The following is a 20,583-nucleotide window of genomic DNA, read 5'->3' on the forward strand; positions in this document are numbered from 1 at the left end:
CCATTATTAAAAAGTCAAAAAACAAGAGATGTTGGCTCAGATGCAGTGAAAAAGAAACATACACTGTTAGTGGAAATCTTAATTAGTACAACCTCTATGGAGATCAGTATGGAGATTAGGCAAAGAACTAAATAAAGGTAGACCTACCACTTGATCCTGCAATCCCACTACTGGGTATCTACCCAAAGGAAAAGAAATCATTATATCAAAAAGGTACCTGTACTCATATGTTCACTGCAGCACAATTCACAATTGCAAAGATACGGAATCAATCTAAGCATCCATCAATGGATGAGTGGATACAGAAAATGCAGTATATATATCTACACACCATTGAGTATTACTCAGCCATAAGAAAGCATGAAATAATGTCTTCTGCAGCAAATTGGATGCCACTGTTCTATGTGAAGTGACTTAGGAACAGAAAAACAAATGCTGCATGTCCTCCCTTATAAGTGGGAGCTAAACTATGGCTACACAAGGACACACAGAGTGGTATAATGAACACTGGAGACTCAAAAGAGGGGAAGGTCAGGAATGGAAAATTACCTATGGAGTACAATGTACACTACTTGGGTGATGGTTACACTAAAAGTCCAGACTTAACCACTATACAATATATACATGTAATGGAATTCAACTCGTACTCCCTAAATCTATTAAAAAAGAAAGAAAGAAATCTAAGAGTGAAAGAATGGTTCATTGTTACCAGCCTTCAGAAGTTTTGGTAAGACCAGTTCAATTCACTTTGGAAATGAGCCAAATTTTGCCACAAAACAATCTTTTTAAAATGCATTTCTCATTCACTTTATTCATGAGGGAAGAAACAAGCTCAGCTCTTGAGAAAGAATATCGTAGCCTAATCTCAAATGATCTGCTAGTCATTTTTGGCTTCAAAGGACATATTGTATTATTTAACTTCTCTCAAACAGCTAAATTGTAACCCAGTGTCCCCAAAGTGGCAGTATACACTTTTCTGTTCATGTCATATAACACACAATAAAATTGGGGGGCACCTCTTTCCCAACTCAATGTACATATATGTGTCTATTTTTTGTACTATAGCTGCTTTAATTATGGCATTTAAAATTGGAAATAACACTGGGGGAAGTATCTGATAAATACTGCATGTAATATGAAACTTTGTGCATGATACTCCAAAATATCAGTTAATGCCGAACCTAAAACCTCTTTTGCTTCCCTTTAACTTCTATTTTGAATTCTTCTTTCGAATGGCAATACTTTGTTTTTTTTCCTCCCCCATCTACCCTCCAACTGGTAAGTCTTTTCAGTTGGTCTTTCTGGTCAAAGGTTTTAAGCCTATTAAACTTTGAAGTCCTTTGGCTTCATGTTAAATGGAGTGTTACTTTGAGGAATACACTGAAAAAATAATACAGTTGTCCAAGAATTGGCACAGTTTGGGAACAAACTGGGACATTTTGTCCCCAGTATGAGACAAACTGGGAGCATCTGAAGGGCAGTCAGTAAAAAAGGGGGACTTTAACATGGCTAATTCAGGAACTCCCATCATTTCAGTCTCAAGCTAACCTCTTTTGGAGATTATTGATTAAATAAATATTAAGCTGTTGAGTTTCTTTCCTCCCTACTTACTTTTCTAAAAACTGGCCTTGTAGCTCTTCTTTTTTTTGCCTCAGAACATTAGCAAGTCATCCAAAATAGTGAGAAAGAGATTATCAGCCATGAGCTGGAAAGAGCTGGAAGGAATCCCCTGCGTCTCCCCCGCACCCGTCACCCAGCACTGGGCTTGCACGTAACTGGCATTCAACGGGTGTTGTGGAAAGGACCGGTCAAACTGTGACTTGGAGGTAAGGAGGGGACATCCGGGTTGGCAGGCTTACACTGATAGAATGCTGCTGCTGAGTTCTCTTGGGGATAGGCACCTAGGAACAGGAGCGTTCTGGTCTTAAGAACCCTTAAAATACCAGAGATGCAAGCCTGGCATGGTGGCATGTGCTGGTAGTCCCAGCGACTCCAGAGGCTGAGGTGGGAGGATTGCTTGAGCCCAGGAGTCCGAGACCAGGATGGGCAACAGAGTGAGACCCCTCTCTAAAAGGAAAAAAGCAAAAGAAAACAAGAAGAAAAACTAGCTGGGCATGGTGGTGCGCATCTGTAGTCCCAGCTACTCGGAGGTTGAGGCGGGAGATTGTGAGCCCAGAAGTTGGAGGCTGCAGTGAGCTATGATCACGCCACTGCACTCCAGCCTGGGTGACAGAGTGAGACCCAGTCTCTGGGAGAAAACAGACACACAAAAAAACCACAGATACAAAGCAGAAAAATAAAGCGCCATTCTGGGCTTGGACTGCTGTTGCTGACTTCACCCACCATGTCACGCTTCCAGGCGTTTCCGGGATGCTCTTTCCTCACTGGGCCTTTGCCCAGGTGTTACCCGGAACACATCTGCCCCGTCGGCACCTGTCAGACTTCTATTCATCCATTAGGTTTTAACAAAAACTGCAATTTTTCAAGAGGCTTTCTAGATCACCTCGATCTAAACTGGATTCCTCCTGTTACAATCTCTCAGAGTACCCTCCGCTCTCCCTCCTTAGCACTTGTGACAGTTCGTAACTGTGTACACATTGTGTGTCACTTACGGTATTTACGGTGGTTTCTTGCTGGCTTGTAACCTCCAGGAGTGCAGGAAACAGCTATATTTTGTGCAAGACGATATCCTCAGCACTTAGTACGGTGCCTGGCACATGGCAGGGGTCAGGACAGATCTTCTTTGGGGGGTGGGACAGATGTTCTTTTCTTTAAAATGAGTGGTTTGATCTTGGGACTCATGTATAAACTTCATTTAAAGGTATTAGAGGTTGAAATATAAAATTTAACACCAAAACCACAATAAGAAATGAAAGTTATCTTTTCCTAGTGATATAAATTTATATGGAACTACTGAGAGAACTCAGGTGAGTTTAAAAAAAAAAAACTCCATCTATTTGACATTGGGTCATAATATTTAAATAGTTTGAAGCATAGGTATTCAAATCTATTTTGTGAAATTTATTTCCAAATTGAAGTGGCAGTGTATACAAAGATAACAGAGCTTGTGATAATTTACAGAAATGTTTGCTACGACATGCACATTGTGAAGTGTTTCAAACATATACATATTAGGTTTCATGCTGAATAAATAATCCCCCCAAATTAGTTTTTATTTTTACATAAAAATATAATATTGCACTCTTAACAAGACCAGTTATTTTGCATATTTTCTCTTTAGATAAATGATGAAATTCGGCCTTAAAAAAAGACTGAGTAGCAACCCTATTCTAATAGGGAACTAATTTAAAGTTCTCAGTAAAAAAATGAAAGCTAGACAATAGCTGCATTTTTTTTTCTTAAACAAAGCAAATCACTTCAACGTGAATAGGAATAATCTCATCTCTGCACCTGTGTGGACCTCGGAATTAACACCTTGCCTGAGCAAACCACGATCCAACTGCAGCCTGTCAAGTGTCCTTACAGGCGTACGCAGTTAAAGGTTAAAAGCCTACGTGGCTTTCTCTCGTATCTGTCCTGACAGCAGAGACTTTGGAATTGTATTTTACACAGCTTTTAAGCAGAATGTTTTAGAAACTGTGGAAGTTACAAAAGTAGTTCTGTAAACACCATATGAATTAAATTTCCATAATAAATGCGTACGTTATTCTTAGGCAGGGATATGTATTTTCATCCCATGGTAACATATTACTGAGCTCATTTTACAGTGTTTTCAAAGCCAATAAAGCAGCACCCCAAGTAAAAATATAGCCGTAATATCACAGTAGAGACAGACTATTCCAAGATTTTTAGAAATTCTGTCTTTATGGTGTGTAAGTTTGCTGTGGAGTATACTTAGATTTTACTATTGTTCCTAGAATTCTCAGGTGGTACAGGTTAGTAGAAACAGAATGAAAATGGTTTCCTAAAAGAATTATTCTGCATCCTTTTGAAAACAAAGTAAGCTGTCTCCTTTCCTTTTATAATTCTGTTCTGGGGAAGATAATTCTTCCCGCAGGTTAGATTAAATGCCTTGCCTTGGCTGTATTATTAATACCTGTGCAAACTTCTTGCATAGCAGAGGCTTTCTATTGCAAATTGGTTAAGTATTCAATGCTCTGTAAATGGCAGATTTTGAAAGCTTTATCATTGTGTTTAAACCTTAGTGACTCAACTAAGGACATGCAATATCTAGTGTTACAGATTTTAAATAAAATTTTATGAAGAAACAGAATGTGTCTGAAATCAAAGATACCTGTATTCTTGTTTGTGGTTATCAAAAAATTCTGTTTCTCCTTTGAGCTAAGAAGGCAACTGGCAAAAACTGCCTAACATTGAGATTCATTAGCAGTTTCATTTTAGCATCCAGACATTCCCTAAAATGTTGGGTGCTGAGGCACCTACTGAATTATTTGTTTCTCAGAGAAAGCAATTATCAAGTTCTGAAAATTCTTATCTTTTTTTTTCTTTCATTTTTTGGGGGCTGTGTATGTGGGCGGGTATCTCAGGGCAGAACACTTTTAAAATATAAATTTTAGAGTATTTTATGTAAGCAATTAGCAAACCAATTTAAATTTTACTGGCTCTTTTGGAATAATAGAAAAAGGGGAGACCTTAATCTTTTCTTGGGAATACCTCTGTGGGAAGAAACTTGAAGAAGATCATTTTAATTTACCATGCAAGACTTAAAACTTGTTGGTTAGTGCATACTCTTACAGATTATCACTAAATTAGTATAGAGCTTTCTTCTCAGGACCTTTTGAGGCTTTAGAATTTTGTGCAGATGAATAGATTTTATCATTAGTCAGATGGTTTGTTCAGTCATCCGTTTCTTCAGGTTCAACCTCTTAGAACTGGTGAAGTCAACAAATCTAGTTTGGAGCTAAAGTGCTTTGGAGAATGCAAAGTTCTCTCACATTCATCCGGCTGCATAGCTACTAAGGAAGGAATAGAACATTGGCTGTTTCAAGCGCTGCTGGTCCTTCCGACACCAGGCAATCACGGTCCCATCACTGTTTGCCGTGTACAAATGGTGGCCATCACAAGAAAACGTAAGGCTGTAAAAAAAGATCCCATTTGTACATTATATTTCTTAAAATTGCATTAGCATATTGATCATCATGTAGAAGTTAATGTAAAGAGGTTAAGATATCTTCACTGGAGCAGAGCCATCAACTGAATGACTGCCTACAACTCATTGGTTTCCACTGCAATTCTAACACAGTCACTCTGCTGACAACTTTGTGATGCTCATTCTAACCAGGTGACACAGAATAAAATCAGGATCAAAGAGCTCAGTGCATCTGTCCCTTCTTTGTATCCTCTTGTTTTTCCTTCTTGTTTACTTTCTTACCAAAACAAAAAATACTTGGGTGTAGGAAACGTTAAAAAATATAAGTACTATATTTCCTCCTTAGAGAAATAAATGATAATTATTTAATGGATATATTTTATTTCCCTGAAACAAAAAAGGGCAAAAAAAATACAACATTAATAAATAATAACTTTAGGTTCCTTAAACTTTAAATGTAGTACATTGAAAATAAACTTATTTTAATAAAGTAGAATTGGAATCACTTTTCTTCCAATTGAGTTTTTTTTTTTTTGAGACAGAGTCTCTCTCTGTTGCCCAGGCTAGAGTGAATGCCGTGGCATCAGCCTAGCTCACAGCAACCTCAAACTCCTGGGTTTAAGTGATCCTACTGCCTCAGCCTCCCGAGTAGCTGGGACTACAGGCATGCGGCACCATGCCCGGCTAATTTTTTCTATATATATTTTTAGTTGTCTAGATATTTTATTTCTATTTTTAGTAGAGACTGGGTCTCGCTCAGGCTGGTCTCGAACTCCTGACCTCGAGCAATCCACCCGCCTCGGCCTCCCAGAGTGCTAGGATTACAGGCGTGAGCCACCGCGCCCAGCCCCAATTGAGTTTTTCAAGTCAAATTTGTTAACTGAGCAAATAAACTGGTTGTTTATCCACTGTGTCAAGCACACTCCTGCTACTATCAATCACCATTATGGTCTTTCCAAATAAGGAAGGAAAAAGTATCTATAATTCTAGAGGCCTTCCCTGGGCACACTACCAGCACATCTTTCCATTAGACTCTGAGTTACTGACTCAGATTTTAAGTTCCACGAAGAGAAGGAGTGTGCGGTTCCTCTTGCTGCTGGGTCATGGATAGAATGGCCAGCTTTTCATGATGACGTCAATCACACATTTCTTTAGGTCTGCGTAATTTAATATCACTCTAAGAAAAATGCAATCACAAATTATATTATGAAGAATAAGGCAGAGTAGGATCTTACCTTATGATAGGCTTATTTGATTTGGGAAATGTAATTTCTCTCACAGGCTTTAAGTCCCATGTACTCCATAACCTAGAGGCAAAAAATGTCATCATCTAATTATGCAAACTAAAATTACCCTCACTAAAAAACCCTACATATTTGTTTCTTTGAGATAAGTCATTAGGAAGGAAATATAACAAACAGTAGCTACTTTTGGAAATTTGCAACAATAAGGGAACTTTTAGCTTTATATACTTTCATATTGTTAATCTTTTATAGTTAACATAAAACTTCAAAACTGCACTAAAGCTATCTTTATTATTTAGAAATAAAACAGGAAAAACCTTTATCCAAAGATGTTTTAAAATCTCTAAATATTGAATATTAATATGCCTAGATATCAAAAACTAATTTCTGAAACTGCTGTGTCCTTATGAATGAAAGCAGAAAAAAAAGAGAATCCAAATTCCTCTTACCTTACAATTCCATTTTCTAATCCTCCAGCAATTACATTGATAGATATTCCCTCAGGTTGGTTGGAAAACGCAACAGAACAAATGATCTCCCTACAGTGGACATGTCCAACAAGGTCCCCGTTCACTGTCCAGAGTCTGAGGTCACTGCCTCCGCCAGCTAAAAAACCCAAATATTTCAGCAGGTTACCAGAATGTGGGCATCTCAGAGCCCACCCACACTAGGCCCCAAAAGTGCATCCCTGAGGGCCAAGCTTGTCTGCTTAGAGATGAAGTTTATAAGCAATCCACGACTGAAGACTATTAATGAAATGACTACATTATGAGTTGTACAGAGCTTTACATATTAATCTAGAGACAATGATCAGTGAAAAAATAAAAATGCAATCTACAATGTAGAGCAACAAGGTAAATTAATCATAAATCTTTGTGTAATTGCAATATTTCAGCATGTAAACTACCAAATCTGGATTATGTTGTTGAAAATACCTAGAAAGCTAAACAATCTCCAAAAAGAGAATAAAATATTCTGTGAAATCACCTATAAGAGACAAGTGTGACTCTTTAAGAGAAAAAAAAAGTTGTAGTAAAAATTATCTGAGTTAAAAACTAATTCTTAAAAAAAGAAGGAAATTTATTCTTTAGAACATCTAAGATTGACTCTTATACATCAATGCCCTATTAAATCAATTTTTTATTTTCAAAGACTACAGAGTAACCAAACTTTTCGTTAGTTTTCTGGGGGGCGGGGAAGGCAATAATTGCTTGCCACGCTTTGTAAACTGGAGCTGGTGGTTTGTGGCCTCATGATGGTGTGGTCAGCCTTCTGTGGGGAAATACTCTCACCCTGATCCAGAAAGAGGCTAGCAAGGAGGTGAAAGATCTCTACAAGGAGAACAATGAAACACTGAGCAAAGAAACTGCAGAGGACACAAATAAATGGAAAAACATGCTCATGGATTGGCAGGATCAACATTGTTTAAAATGTCCACACTACCCAAAATGATCTACAGATTCAATGCAATCCCCATCAAAATACCAATGTTATACTTCACAGATCTAGAAAAAATAATTCTACACTTCGTTTGGAACCAGAAAAGAACCCGAACAGCCAAAGCAATCTTAAGCCAGAAGAACACATCTGGAGGCATCACATTATCAGACTTCAAACTATACTACAAGGCTACAGAAACCAAAACGGTGTGGTATTGGCACAAAAATAGAGACCCCAGATATAAAACCACCTACCTATAGCCAACTATCTTTGACAAAGCAGACAACAACCTACACTGAGGAAAAGAATCCCTATTCAATAAATGGTGCTGGGAAAACTGGATAGCCACATGCAGAAGAATGAAACAAAACCCCTATCTCTCACCACTCACAAAAATTAATTCAAGATAGACAAAAGACTTCAATGTAAGGCATGAAACCCTAAGAATTCTAGAAGAAAATGTAGGAAAAACTCTTCTAGATATCAGCCTAGGCCAAGAATTTATGAAGAAGACTCAATGGCAATGACGGCAACAACAAAAATAAATAAATGAGACTTGATTAAATTAAAAAAGCTTTTGCACAGCTAAGGAAACAATCAATAGAGCAAACAGACAACCTACAGAATGGAAGACAATAGTCACAAACTATATATCTGATAAAGGGCTAGTAACCAGAATCTACAAAGAACTTAAACAAATCAGCAAAAATAAACCCCCCAAAAACCCCATTAAAAAGTGGACAAATGACATGGGCAGAAGCTTCTCAAAAGAAGATAGACAAATGACCAATAAACATATGAAAAAATGCTCAATGTCACTAATCATCAGGGAAATGCAAATTAAAACCATCTTACCCCTGTTAGAATGGCTTTTATTAAAAAGTCCAAAAACAACAGATACTGGCATGAATGCAGAGAGAAAAGAACACTTACACACTTTTGGTGGGACTGCAAATTAGTACAACCTCTATGGAAAACAGTGTGGAGATTTCTCAAAGAACTAAAAGTTGACCTACCATTTGATCCAGCAATCCCACCACTGGGTATCTACCCAGAGGAAAAGAAGTCTTTCTATCAAAAAGATACCTGCACTCAAATGCTTATTGCAGCAAAATTCACAATTGCAAAAATGTGGAATCAACCCAAGTGCCCATCAATATATGAGTGGATTAATAAAATGTGTATATGTATACCATGGAGTACTACTCAGCCATTAAAAAATGGTGAACTAATACCTCTTGTATTAACCTGGATGGAACTAGAGACCATTCTCCTAAGTGAAGTATCTCAAGAATGGAAAAACAAACACATGTACTCATTATTAAATTGGAACTGACCAATGAGCACACACGTGCACAGAGGGAAGCAAAAGTCAACGGAAATCAAACAGGGGGGAAAGAGTGGAGGGAAGGGGCAAAAGCCTACCTAACGGGTAGAGTGAACATTATTTGGGTGATGGGCACACTTATACCCATGACTCCAGCATTACAAAAGTGATCCATGTAACCAAAAATGTTTGTACCTCCTTAATATTTTGAAATTAAAAAAAAAAAAGAGGTTAGGAGGCATGATAAAACTTGGATGACACAGTCTCACTACACTTAATCTTATCTTTTCATTAGGACTAACACAAAAGCAGTGAATTTATTTCTCTACTTTATTAAGATAATGAAAATATTTTATATTTTATATCTTATAGCAAAGAAACAAATATTAGAAATGCTTCTTTATTTAAAGATATGTTAAAGACCATCAAACACCACAGACAAAAATGCCCAGTATGTTGCAGCATTATTCATGATAACCAAAAGGTGGAACAACCCAAATGTCCATCAACAGGTGAATAGATAAATAAAATAAAGTGAGTGTGTGTGTATGTGCATATAATGCAATAGTATTCAATCATAAAAAGGAGCATGTGCTACAACATAGATGAACCCTGAAAACATGCTAAGTAAAATAAGCCAGATATATAAAAGGACAAGTCCTGTATGATACTATATAATTCCACTTATCTATAATAGGGAAATTCAGAGACAGAAAGTAGAATAAAGGTTGACTAGGGACTGGGGGGTGGGAGAGGAGGAATGGGGAATTATTGCTTAATGGTTACAGAGGTTCTGTTTGGAGTGATGGCAAAGATTTTGAAACAGTAGTTATGGTTGCACAACACTGTTATGTAATTAATGCCACTGAATCGAATACTTAAAAAATGGCTGTAATGGCAACTTTTATGTTAAATATACTTTGCTACCCCTCCCCCACACAAATGCCCAGTGTTTTACTAAGACTTCCCATTGTAGAACACTGATTAGGAGATACCTAAATATAGCATCAAGATGCTGGAGATTCAGTATGCTAAAGAAATAGAATTGTAGATGATAAAATAATCTTTTCCATGAGTAGGCTACATTTCATCCTTTCTTTTTAATTTAATATCTGCTAAAAGATTTTTTAAAAAAGATAAAGCAAACAGATAAGTACTAGTACTGTCAGAGGGTTATTAAAGTCACTGGATACATATCCATAAAAGATACTGACATACAGGCTTAATCCTGCAAAACAGAAAATCTAAATATGGGCCTGGACTCTTTGAAGCATGATTTAGAACTTAGCAGCCAAAGAATTATCCTAATAGCTTACCCAGCATCTTGGGCTACCATAAAACCAAATAACTACTCATCTGCCTAAGATTGTAAATACCCAAATTCAAGACTGTTACCCAATACTAGATTGCTTTCAAGTATAATTTAACACATCAACTGAAAGTCATAAACTCAAGTATTTCTGAAAAATATCTCTATTCTTCCTATATATTGTCATGGATATTAAAATAAATTGGAGAAGCCCATCCTGAATCTTAGAATATTATATTTACTTTATCATGTCACTGGCAACAGAGGAGTGGGCTATGGGTATCTCACCCTAGTTCAAAGGCATATATTTTGATCCAGTGGTAGGATGGGTTAAAAAAAAAAAAAAAAAACAGAAACCATCCATTACATTTTCATGGTGTAACAAATTTCACATCTTATAAGAACCATATCTGATAATAAGAACTGAGGAATCATAATTATAATCAAGGGGAATGAGTTTGCCAATCTAACTTTTCAAAAGATTTTATACACACACATACTACATACACAGTTGTCCCTCGGTATCCAAAGGGGATTGGTTCAAGGACCCCTGTGGATACCAAAATCCATGGATGCTCAAGTCGTATGTCATATAAAATGCCATGGTGCTAGCATATACCTACACATCTCATCTCTAGATTACTTATAGTACCTAATACAACATAAATGCTATGTAAGTGGTAACACTATTGTTTAGGGAATGATGACAAGAAAAAAGGTCTGTTTTACATGTTCAGTACAGACACGACCATCTGTTTTTTTCCCAAATATTTTCAATCTTCTGTTGGTTGAATCCACAGATGTGGAACCCACACAGAGGGCCAGCTGTATATATGTGTATATATATACGTTTATTTATTTTTAATTTTGATTTTAACATTACTTGGATGGTACCCACTAAAGAGTCAAGATTTTTAGTAGGCTAAATCTGATAACTTTCTTCCTTTCTTGGCCTATAAGAAAACAGGAGGATAAACTCTAGTCTGGGTCACTAAATATAAGTTTGGCCTCTTTTAAAAAGTAATTTTAAAAATTATGTTCTCTATGTACCAGATGCTCTTTAAGATTCCTTTTATATATGTATCAAGAGGCTTTAAAAAAGTTGAGAGAAAGTCTTTTGGTTGAAATTGGAAAAAAGTTTTACCTATTACCCTATCACACTGTGTGCACTACCCAGGGACACCTGAACACCCTACTAGTGAGCTGGTAATTGCAGCAAAAGTAATTTTGTTTCTAGTTCCCGTATGACTAGCTGATATAATAGCACAGATATAAATCACTGCTGGCAGCAAGGAAGTAATTAACTTTACAAAATTCAGTTCCCTCAGGTTCAGTCCTAACTTTCAAATGCTGCCAAAACAAGAAAGTAGAGAACTCTATATAAAAAATCATTATATTATTTCCCCAGCAACCCTCTTGACGTGACACACTAAAAGCTGCTAATGTACAAATCAAGGAAGAACAATTAGCAAAATCATCAATCATCTGCTCACACTTGTATTACCAAAGTCAGCTGTTTAAGTGAGATCTTTTCCCTTAGTTATGGTCATTAGGAAATAAAAGTGTTTTCATGACATTATTTTATGACTGGAGGCTAAGACTGGCAAAAATACTTTCACATCTGGAGTCTTAAATCATGACTGAAGACATTACTTTTCTTGAATACTATGCTTACTATTTATTCTTAATGAATATAAAAACAACAACAAAACTCCAAGAGATCTGTAATATAATTAAAAAATAAAACCTAAAACCCTTGGAATTTACTGACTTTTGTAAGCCATTGAGGTGACTCATGGGGGGAGGGCTAGATAGCTTCAGGATGGTGTCCTGTCACCAGACAAACCAACCACACGATTAGAGAATTGGAAGTTTCAGACAACGCCCCACCTTATTTCCATGCCTACCTCCAAGGAGTGGAGAGGGGCTGGAGATTGAGCTCAGTCACCAGTGGCCAATGGTTTAGTCAATCATGCGTATGTAATGAAACCTCCATAAAATTCCTAAATGACAAGGTTAGGAGCACTTCCGGGTTGGTGAAGAAATCCACACACCAGAGGGTGCTGCACCCAAACTCCACAACCCTGACTCGGCAAGGTCAGAGGCTCCTGTACTCAGGGACCCTTCCAGACCTTGCCCCTATGTACCTCTTCATCTGATGTCCATCCTCTATGATAAACTATAGTTGTAAGTATAGTGTTTTACTGAGTTCTGTGAGTTGTTCTAGTGAATTATCGAACCTGGCGGGGAGTCATGGCAACCCCCGAATGAGCTAACTTCAAGTAGTGTCAGAGTGATTACACTGCTGGACGCCGACTTGGTGTCAGACAACTGGCCGCTGTTGGAAAGACACCACACACTTGGTGTCAGAAAAAACCAAACAATATAAAAAATGAAAACGAAGGATAGAGGACTACCCACTTACATGTGTGAAAGATACTCTATACTGAATGGACAGAAAAAAACAGTTTTTCAAAGGATCCTTTCAATTTTAAGAACCTTAAAAATAGAAATGCAAACAGAAAATTCATGAGTTTTCCAACTTTTCTGCTGGATGCACTGATTCTTTAACATGTACACATGAAAAACATAAAACAAAAACAAGACTTCTGATTAGGTGACACCTTTGTGATGTAGTTTTTAAGGCAAATTAATACTTCCATTTGTTACTCTATACTATTGTTCCCTCTCAGCCACTGGAAAACATACAGTCAAAGTTGGTCACCTGCTGATGCTTCTCATTTAGCCAGGAGTGTTAAATACAATTTATGGGAGGCCATTGTTTTGGACTGAGCTCTTGTGGGACGCCCCCACACACCAGACCAAACCAGAATGGAGTCACTCATGCTAGGTGTCATGTAATAACACCGAACTTAAGAATGGGACAATTTTCTAAAAAATAGGAAATTCACAACATTCAATCACAAGGGCCCAGTCAACTTGAGCCAGCCTGGCAAGGAAGTCCCCTCTGCTTTAATCCTATAAGGAAAGTAATGTTGAAATGACCAATTCACATTTTCTTCCTTGTTTCTGCTTTCTTCAGCTTTTTTGCCCATAAAGCCCACCTACTCTGCTCAGCTCATTGGAGCACCTTTCTGTTTCATAGATGGGATACCGCCCAATTCATGAATCACTAATAAAAGCAAAATCAGTCTTTAAACTTAATTTGTTAAAATTGTGTTCTTTGACAGAAGGAAGGTAACAACGTTAATAGTTAAAAAGCAGAAGCAAAAAGGTTAGAAAAACCAAAACCAAGAAAATTCAGATAATTATGTAACAGTAATTTGGTTAACTTATATGTGTTCAAATGCAATTTACATGTATCAGGAAAAGAATTTAATTATGACAACACTAACTTTTGCATAAGTTGATGCCTAAATTGATGAGCCACGTCTTAGAACTTATTGTATTTCAATACACATACATACTATTGCCAAAGGATTTAGATCTAGCAGGGACCTGAGAGAATTTGAAGTCCAACAGCTCAACCTAGGAGGTAACCAGCTGGCCAAACATGCTGTTGGAGTCCCAGCCCTGTGCTTAGGTCTGGGGCAAAGCTCACCTGAATCACACACAGTAGCAATGTCACCTGAGGTTTCACTGGCAGAGACAGCTGTGACAGGGCTTTTGTGTCCTGCCAGACTTTGTACATAGCACAACCTAAAAGACAAAATATATGAATTTTCATATGATCACTAAATACAATTATATGCTATTTTAGAATTCTTTTTCTCAGTCTATGTACCCATTATTCATAAGGCATACATGTTTTCCTATCTGATCTTTTGATTTCAATAAAATTATAAAGGTAATCTTATTACCTTTACGTATGTGTTTCATGCTTAAAATTATTATAATGAAAAGATATTGCTTTAGTGTTTTTATTTCGTATAGTAAAAACTGACATATTAAAAATAGCTATGTTTGAATTGGAGACTTTCTGTACCTGTTTAAATCCCATACGATGCAGGTTCCATCTCTGCTCACACTTATCAGAATACTATATGGTTTGCAAACAAATAAGCTGGTTATCTCTTCTGTGTGACCATAGAGATGTATCTGAGTCTCCATTTCTATCTCTGATGGCTGAAATTTAAAAATTAAGTAAAGTATAAGATAAAAATCACAACAAAGTATCCTAGTATACTATCTCAAAAATAACATAACCAAAGTGATTCAAACATTCTTCTCAAACGTATCATTTTTCAACCCTATCCAGTTCAACTTCTTTAAGAGTAAAACTAATAAAGAATTTAAAAAATTTAAAATTGCTCACAATTTCAAGTTATGTTTTCATTTTTTCATCTATTCTTGTCCAGTCTTTGTTGAAATACACATTTTTATATATTTATAGTTGTATTTTTATAGTTGTAATATTGCCTTACTAATAATTTCCTACTTTGTATTTTACACATTCTCCCATAACCATTTTCCAGTTTTGATATTGTCTCCAAAATAATTTTAATGGTGTTATAATATTCTATACAGTTAGTACACCATAACTTACTTGAACATCCTTCACTGATAGACATTTAAAATTGTTTCCAGTTTTTCAAATTATAGATAATGCCATAAGTTATTCATGCATAAAAGTTTTGTTCCTCCTCTGAATTATTTCTTTAGAATAAATTTCCAGAATCCTACTAGTGGGTCAGTAATATTAATAATTTTATAGTTCTTGACAGTGTATTAGCAATCTTTTTATTACGGTATATAAGAACCTTACCCTTGGCCTTCGTTTACTTTTCCTACCCTGTTTTTGCCATTCTTTCCCCACATGTTACATTTTACACATAAAACTATTTGCCACCCCCTCAAATTACCATGGTTTTGATTATAGGCTGTTGTATAAACTGTTTCCTCTGCCTAAAATGTTCTTTCCTCTTTATTCTACTTGTAAAATGAGCCTTTAAGATCCACCTCAAGGGGAACGTTTCAGGCTCCCTGACATCTGGTTGGCCCCTCATCTCTGCTCCTCTAACCTGTGCGTGTGCTCTTCTTAGAGCACACACTCCACCGTCCTGCAATAATCTGCACACACCTACCTCCTTACCCTGCCCTTCACTGCATCCTGCCTGCATCCTGTCTGGATCGTTGCAGCAGCCTCGTAACCACAGAAACCAGTTCAGTCTGGTTCAACTTTGTTAGTAACAAAATATAACAAAATGCAACACAATGATGAGTTGTTTTTCTGCCCAACAGATTCCCAGCTCACAGGTCGTGTAACCTGAGCTTGGCCAGATGAACCAAGCGTGCCTGACTTGTGATCCCAGGGCTCACCAGAAAGAAAAAGTCAGCCACAGGCAGAACCTAAGTACTCAGAGGAACAGGAACTGAATTAAGAAGCAAGTGGTGTCTTGTTTTGTTACAATGTGAACTTAAGAGCCAAGGACTCATCACCACCCCTTTGCACGACCCAATTAGATCACACCTCATGGCATTTTCTCATCTCTCCCATAGTAACTCTCTGCCTATAAAACCTGTCTCCTAGACTCCAGCTTGGGGAGATAGATTTGAGCATTGCCTCCTGTCTACTTGCTACGTCGAACTGCCACAAAGCCCTTTCTTTTCTCAAAAGCTGGTGCCATGGTGTTGGCTTCTATGTGTGTCAGGCAGCGAACCCATTGCTCAGTAAGAGGCTTCTCACGGGTATCCTGGACCCCAGTCCCATGCCCTGGAGGTGTTTCTCCTTGCAAGTGTTACACTGGCCTTCTTAAAGTGCTGATTGGATCATATCACTCCTGCTCACACCATTTTAATGGGTCCCTAGGCTAAGAGACAGAAACAATATTATGGTCACATTTATAGCCCAGGGACCATGGCAAAAGAATCTTAAAATGGGTTCAAAATGAAGTAAGTTTGATAGAAAAGTAAGAAGAACCTGGGAGTCACCCAATGCCAGCAATACAGATTTCAACCAGTAAAGTATATTTAATAATATCATGAAGAAAATTATAACTAAAAAAAGCACAGAGAAAATTCTAGATTAGAATGATGACTGAGTTATCACCCTAAACTTGCCACTTATCCTCAACTGCACAATAGGCAGTTGATTGCAGGTGGTTGATTTGAGAAGGAAAGAACAGTACATTAAAAGGAGCACTGCACAATGTGTCTTCTTTTCTCACTAGACTGTTTTATGATTTAACTCCAAAATCCTAGAAGTTCAGTGAATGGCTAAAAAATAATTTCTTCCAGTAAGTGGTAGGCATCAAGATAGGCTACTTGGATTTTGCTGTCATTTAATTTACCTAGAAAGCATAAGAATATTGAACGATAGGGTTTCTAAGCCTTCAAATTTGATAGAATCTTGTATAATACTCCTAAGATTCAGGCTGATTCCGAGAATACAGGCAAGCATCAAAATGTCATTAAAAAGCTTAAATACAAAACAGATCATAACTCAAAATACTGCCTCCAAAACCAAAAAAATAGACCTTTATAATTATTTCCAAAAATTTTCATGATCCTAATAAACCTGAAGAGTTAAATATGTGGCTGTTCAACATTTTAAGAGCTACTATGGGGAAAAGATCAAAGTACAAACATTTCAAGTTAATCTTATGCTTCATAAAGGTCTTCTTCTCATTGACAAAAATCCCAAACCACCCACCCAGAGGGCCCGGGACCTACCGTGCTGCTTGTGAATCTGTTTGTGTAGGCTGTGATGACACCACATTTGCTTCCGGTAAACAGCTGGCAACTGTCAGGTACCCAAGCACAACTAGTCACCTTTGAAAAAAGACAAATCAAAGATCATCATGTTTTAAAAGCCCAAGAAATGCTTCTACTTTTCTGGCAACTATTTTTAAAAGTCTCCAAGTTTCACGTAAACATTGCACTTAAAATGATTAGAAAGGTACCAGATATAATAATATTCTGTAACTGTAAGCCAAATGACTAGAAGTTGTTTCCAAATGAAAATGTATTGTAATACATAGTCTATGATTTTACACACACACACACACACACACACACACACACACACACACACAAACTCATAAATATATATATTCATTTTTTCCTTAGAAATTATAATTCAGGATCAATTAGGTCTAAGGTTGAGAGTGTGCATGTGTGTGTTTTACACATTTATCTGCTTTTTACTTTTATTTCTTTTTTTCTTTTTATGTCTTTGATGGGGAAACAGGGTACATATAAATAGAGATATTTCTTCTAATAGTTCTAAAGACTGTTAAGCAGGAGAAGAAGGAAAAATAAATGTGAGTGTAAACGCTGGGATTACTCTTTTGGTACACAATCCTTCAGTCCTAACCACAGAGGTACCATTCAGGTTTGGGGCAATTTTCTGTCTGGCCTGACAGGTCTTCTTTCAGCGCTAGCTGACCCCCACCCAGTGCCACACCCACAGCAGCTGTCCGCACCTGCTCTGCTCCCCTGGTGCTTGTGCAGCGTCACCTCCCCACGCCACACTAAGATGAGGTCCTCAGCCGCAGCCCTCTTCCTCCGCGCCTCAACATGTCTCCTAGTCTTCTCGTTCAGGAGGTGTCTCTGGCTCCAAGGCCAGCCCTGTCCCCATCCCAGCGGTTCCTCAGAACCCTTGTCCTCTGTTATAGTTTCACACTGTCTTTTGTTGGCTTCTTCCCCTGGACTTCAAAGGTATTCAAGTCTCCGCTACCTTAGGAAATGACTTTCTTTGATCCTAATTCTTCTTTTTTTTTTTCATCATCTGACTTCAACAAAATTTATTTGTTTCATTTATTCTAAATTGCTGAGTATAATTTTTATTTCCTTCAAAGTGGTAGGCTTCATTTGACATCCTAATTCTTCTTAACTCTCAATATACAATCAGGGTCCACTGGATCCAATTTTATTTTTTCAGTGTCTTTTCTTAGTATTCTATTTGTAAGGACTGATACTTCATAACTTTTATTTTTTCTTAGAGGTCTTCCAAAGAGCAAAGAGAAAATAACTTTTTAAAAATATAGAAAATAAAACTCATTTTTTTTCTTGCAACTACCATATGGATCCACTGAACCTTTTATAAACTTAAATTACATTATAAGATTTTTGTTTTTGTTTTTCTTGAGACAGTCTGACTCTGTTGCCTGGGGCGAGTGCTGTGGAGTCAGCCTAGCTCACAGCAACCTCAAAGTCCTGGGCTCAAGTGATCCTCCTGCCTTGGCGTTTGCCACCATGTCTGGCTGACTTCTTTTTTCTAATTTTAGTAGAGATGGGGTCTCACTCTTCCTCAGGCTGGTCTCAAACTTCTGAGCTCAAGCAATCCTCCCACCTCAGTCTCCCAGAATGCTAGTATTACAGGCGTGAGCCACTGCACCCGGCCACATTATAAGATTTTAATGATCTTATTTTTTCTATGTCTTGAAACATTTTGCTATTTCATCATTCTAGGAATTATTTCATCACTAAACATCGACTATTCCCTACTATGCAAAAAACAAAAAAAACATTAAGAAAATGGGAGAATGATAGAGTCTCTCAAAAGGGTAATATAATATGTGAAATAAATTGTCATCTTTTGGTTTTCTTATTGTATTGTCCAAAGTATGGTGTCATCCTTCAAGAAAGTATAAAAGACAACTGCAGACATAATTTCTGCAGTCTGCTTTTAGGTTGCATGGAATACAGTTGAGAATTCAGAATTTTTCACTGTCTACCAATAATAACAAAGGAACAAAACTGACAGAGGAAGGTGTTTAAAAATTCTGAGGCTACTCAGAAGATGAAGAGCCATCAAGACTCTAGACTCAAATGATGACGATGAAATTGATCATATAAGTGAAATCTCAGAGTGGTAGCGTTCATAAAATAATATCCTAGCTGAATTTTCACAAATTAAAGAATGAACAAAGATGTATCCTTAGAAATATATCTAAGGATGAAAATGAACTATGGTATTCTCATCCAATTAGTCATTTGACTAGAAGTACTTTATCACACAGTATTTTGCTACAAAAATCTGGAGCATCTTGTTTTGTGAAAAGGACTTATGAGAGTATTCTTTCATCTTTATTTTATCTATTATGATAAAAATAATTTTGCAATGCTTAAATCCTTATACATTATATATACGTAGATATATATACACATAGATAGGTATATACACATCATGAAACATATTTCAGCCTTTAAAAAGATGGAAATCCTGTCATTTGTGATAACATGAGTAAACCCAGAGGACACGGTGTTGAGTAAAATAAGCCAGGCACAGAAGACAAACACTGCATGATCCTACTCATACGTGGAATCTAAAAAAGTACAGAAGCAGAGAGTAGCACGGCAGTTGCCAGAGCTGGGGGTGGTGGTGATGTGTGTGGAACGGAGAGACGGTCAAAGGGTACAAGAGTTTCAGTTATACTAGATGAGTACGTTCTAAAGATCTAATGTATAACATGGTGATTATTGTTAATAATATTGTGTTGTATTCTTGAGAGTAAATTTAAGAGAGTAAACTAAGAGAGTAAATCTTAAATATCTTCATCACCCCCACAAAAAATAGTAACTATGTGAGGTGATGGCTACATTAATTAGCCTGATTGTAGTAATCATTTCACAATGTATATGTATATTAAAACATCACATTGTATAACTTAAATATATATAATTCTGTCAATTATAGCCCAATAAAGCTGGAAAAAAATAAAAATAAGAACTTTACTTAAAACAACTTTATTCAAGCTTTGGATCTGCTAAATTACTATTAATAGTTAATTTATTTGGCAAAAACAATTTGACTAAATGCTTGTCTTTGTACTGGAGAAAATATATTAGTGAACTGAAAAGCTTCCTTAAAGTAATTTTCCATCTTTGTCCTCTCCTCACACCATGTCCATTTAGTAAGTTTAATCAGTCACAGCCAACTCTCAAACAAATGCAAGGAAAGCCTAGTAATGGGAGGAAAAAAGATCTTGATTGAAAGCTTACAGTAGGGTGTATCTTTAACACTGCTTTGTCATTCAATTAATGCTGATGAGAATTTCTTTTCTTTTACATCATTTCTCATTGGAAAGTTAAGATGTTTGTAAATCCAGATTATTGACGACAGCAGTGAGCTATATCTGCTCATAAATCTATTTGTGTTATTATATTTTGAAGGTAAAATGTATTATATATCTAACTCTCACTGCACATATTTCTTTTTCCCCCTAATTTATAACAATCCCAAAAAAGGATACAGTAAGGAACATACTGATCCCATGTTTTTGTGTTT

General features: G+C 36.8%; 1 protein-coding gene across 5 annotated transcripts in view; it reads right to left on the bottom strand.

Annotated features, from left to right (window-relative positions):
- Window positions 1-3,015: 3,015 nt before the first annotated feature.
- LYST (lysosomal trafficking regulator) overlaps window positions 3,016-20,583 on the bottom strand; it is a 126,766-nt gene continuing 109,198 nt past the window's right edge. For 4 of the 5 annotated variants that reach the window (XM_045537249.1, XM_045537253.1, XM_045537252.1 and 1 more), the window contains 6 exons: window positions 17,025-17,123; window positions 14,338-14,477; window positions 13,954-14,051; window positions 6,765-6,921; window positions 6,307-6,378; window positions 4,197-5,057 (listed from right to left, as the gene is read on the bottom strand). In XM_045537249.1, the coding sequence (XP_045393205.1) occupies window positions 4,919-5,057; window positions 6,307-6,378; window positions 6,765-6,921; window positions 13,954-14,051; window positions 14,338-14,477; window positions 17,025-17,123 (705 nt within the window). In that variant the 3' untranslated portion in view covers window positions 4,197-4,918. Of the gene's footprint in view, window positions 5,058-6,306; window positions 6,379-6,764; window positions 6,922-13,953; window positions 14,052-14,337; window positions 14,478-17,024; window positions 17,124-20,583 lie in introns of all 5 variants that reach the window. The other variant, XM_045537251.1, reaches the window with a different exon arrangement.

The sequence above is a fragment of the Lemur catta genome, chromosome 25 (genome assembly GCF_020740605.2).
Source record: "Lemur catta isolate mLemCat1 chromosome 25, mLemCat1.pri, whole genome shotgun sequence".
Taxonomy (NCBI): domain Eukaryota; kingdom Metazoa; phylum Chordata; class Mammalia; order Primates; family Lemuridae; genus Lemur; species Lemur catta.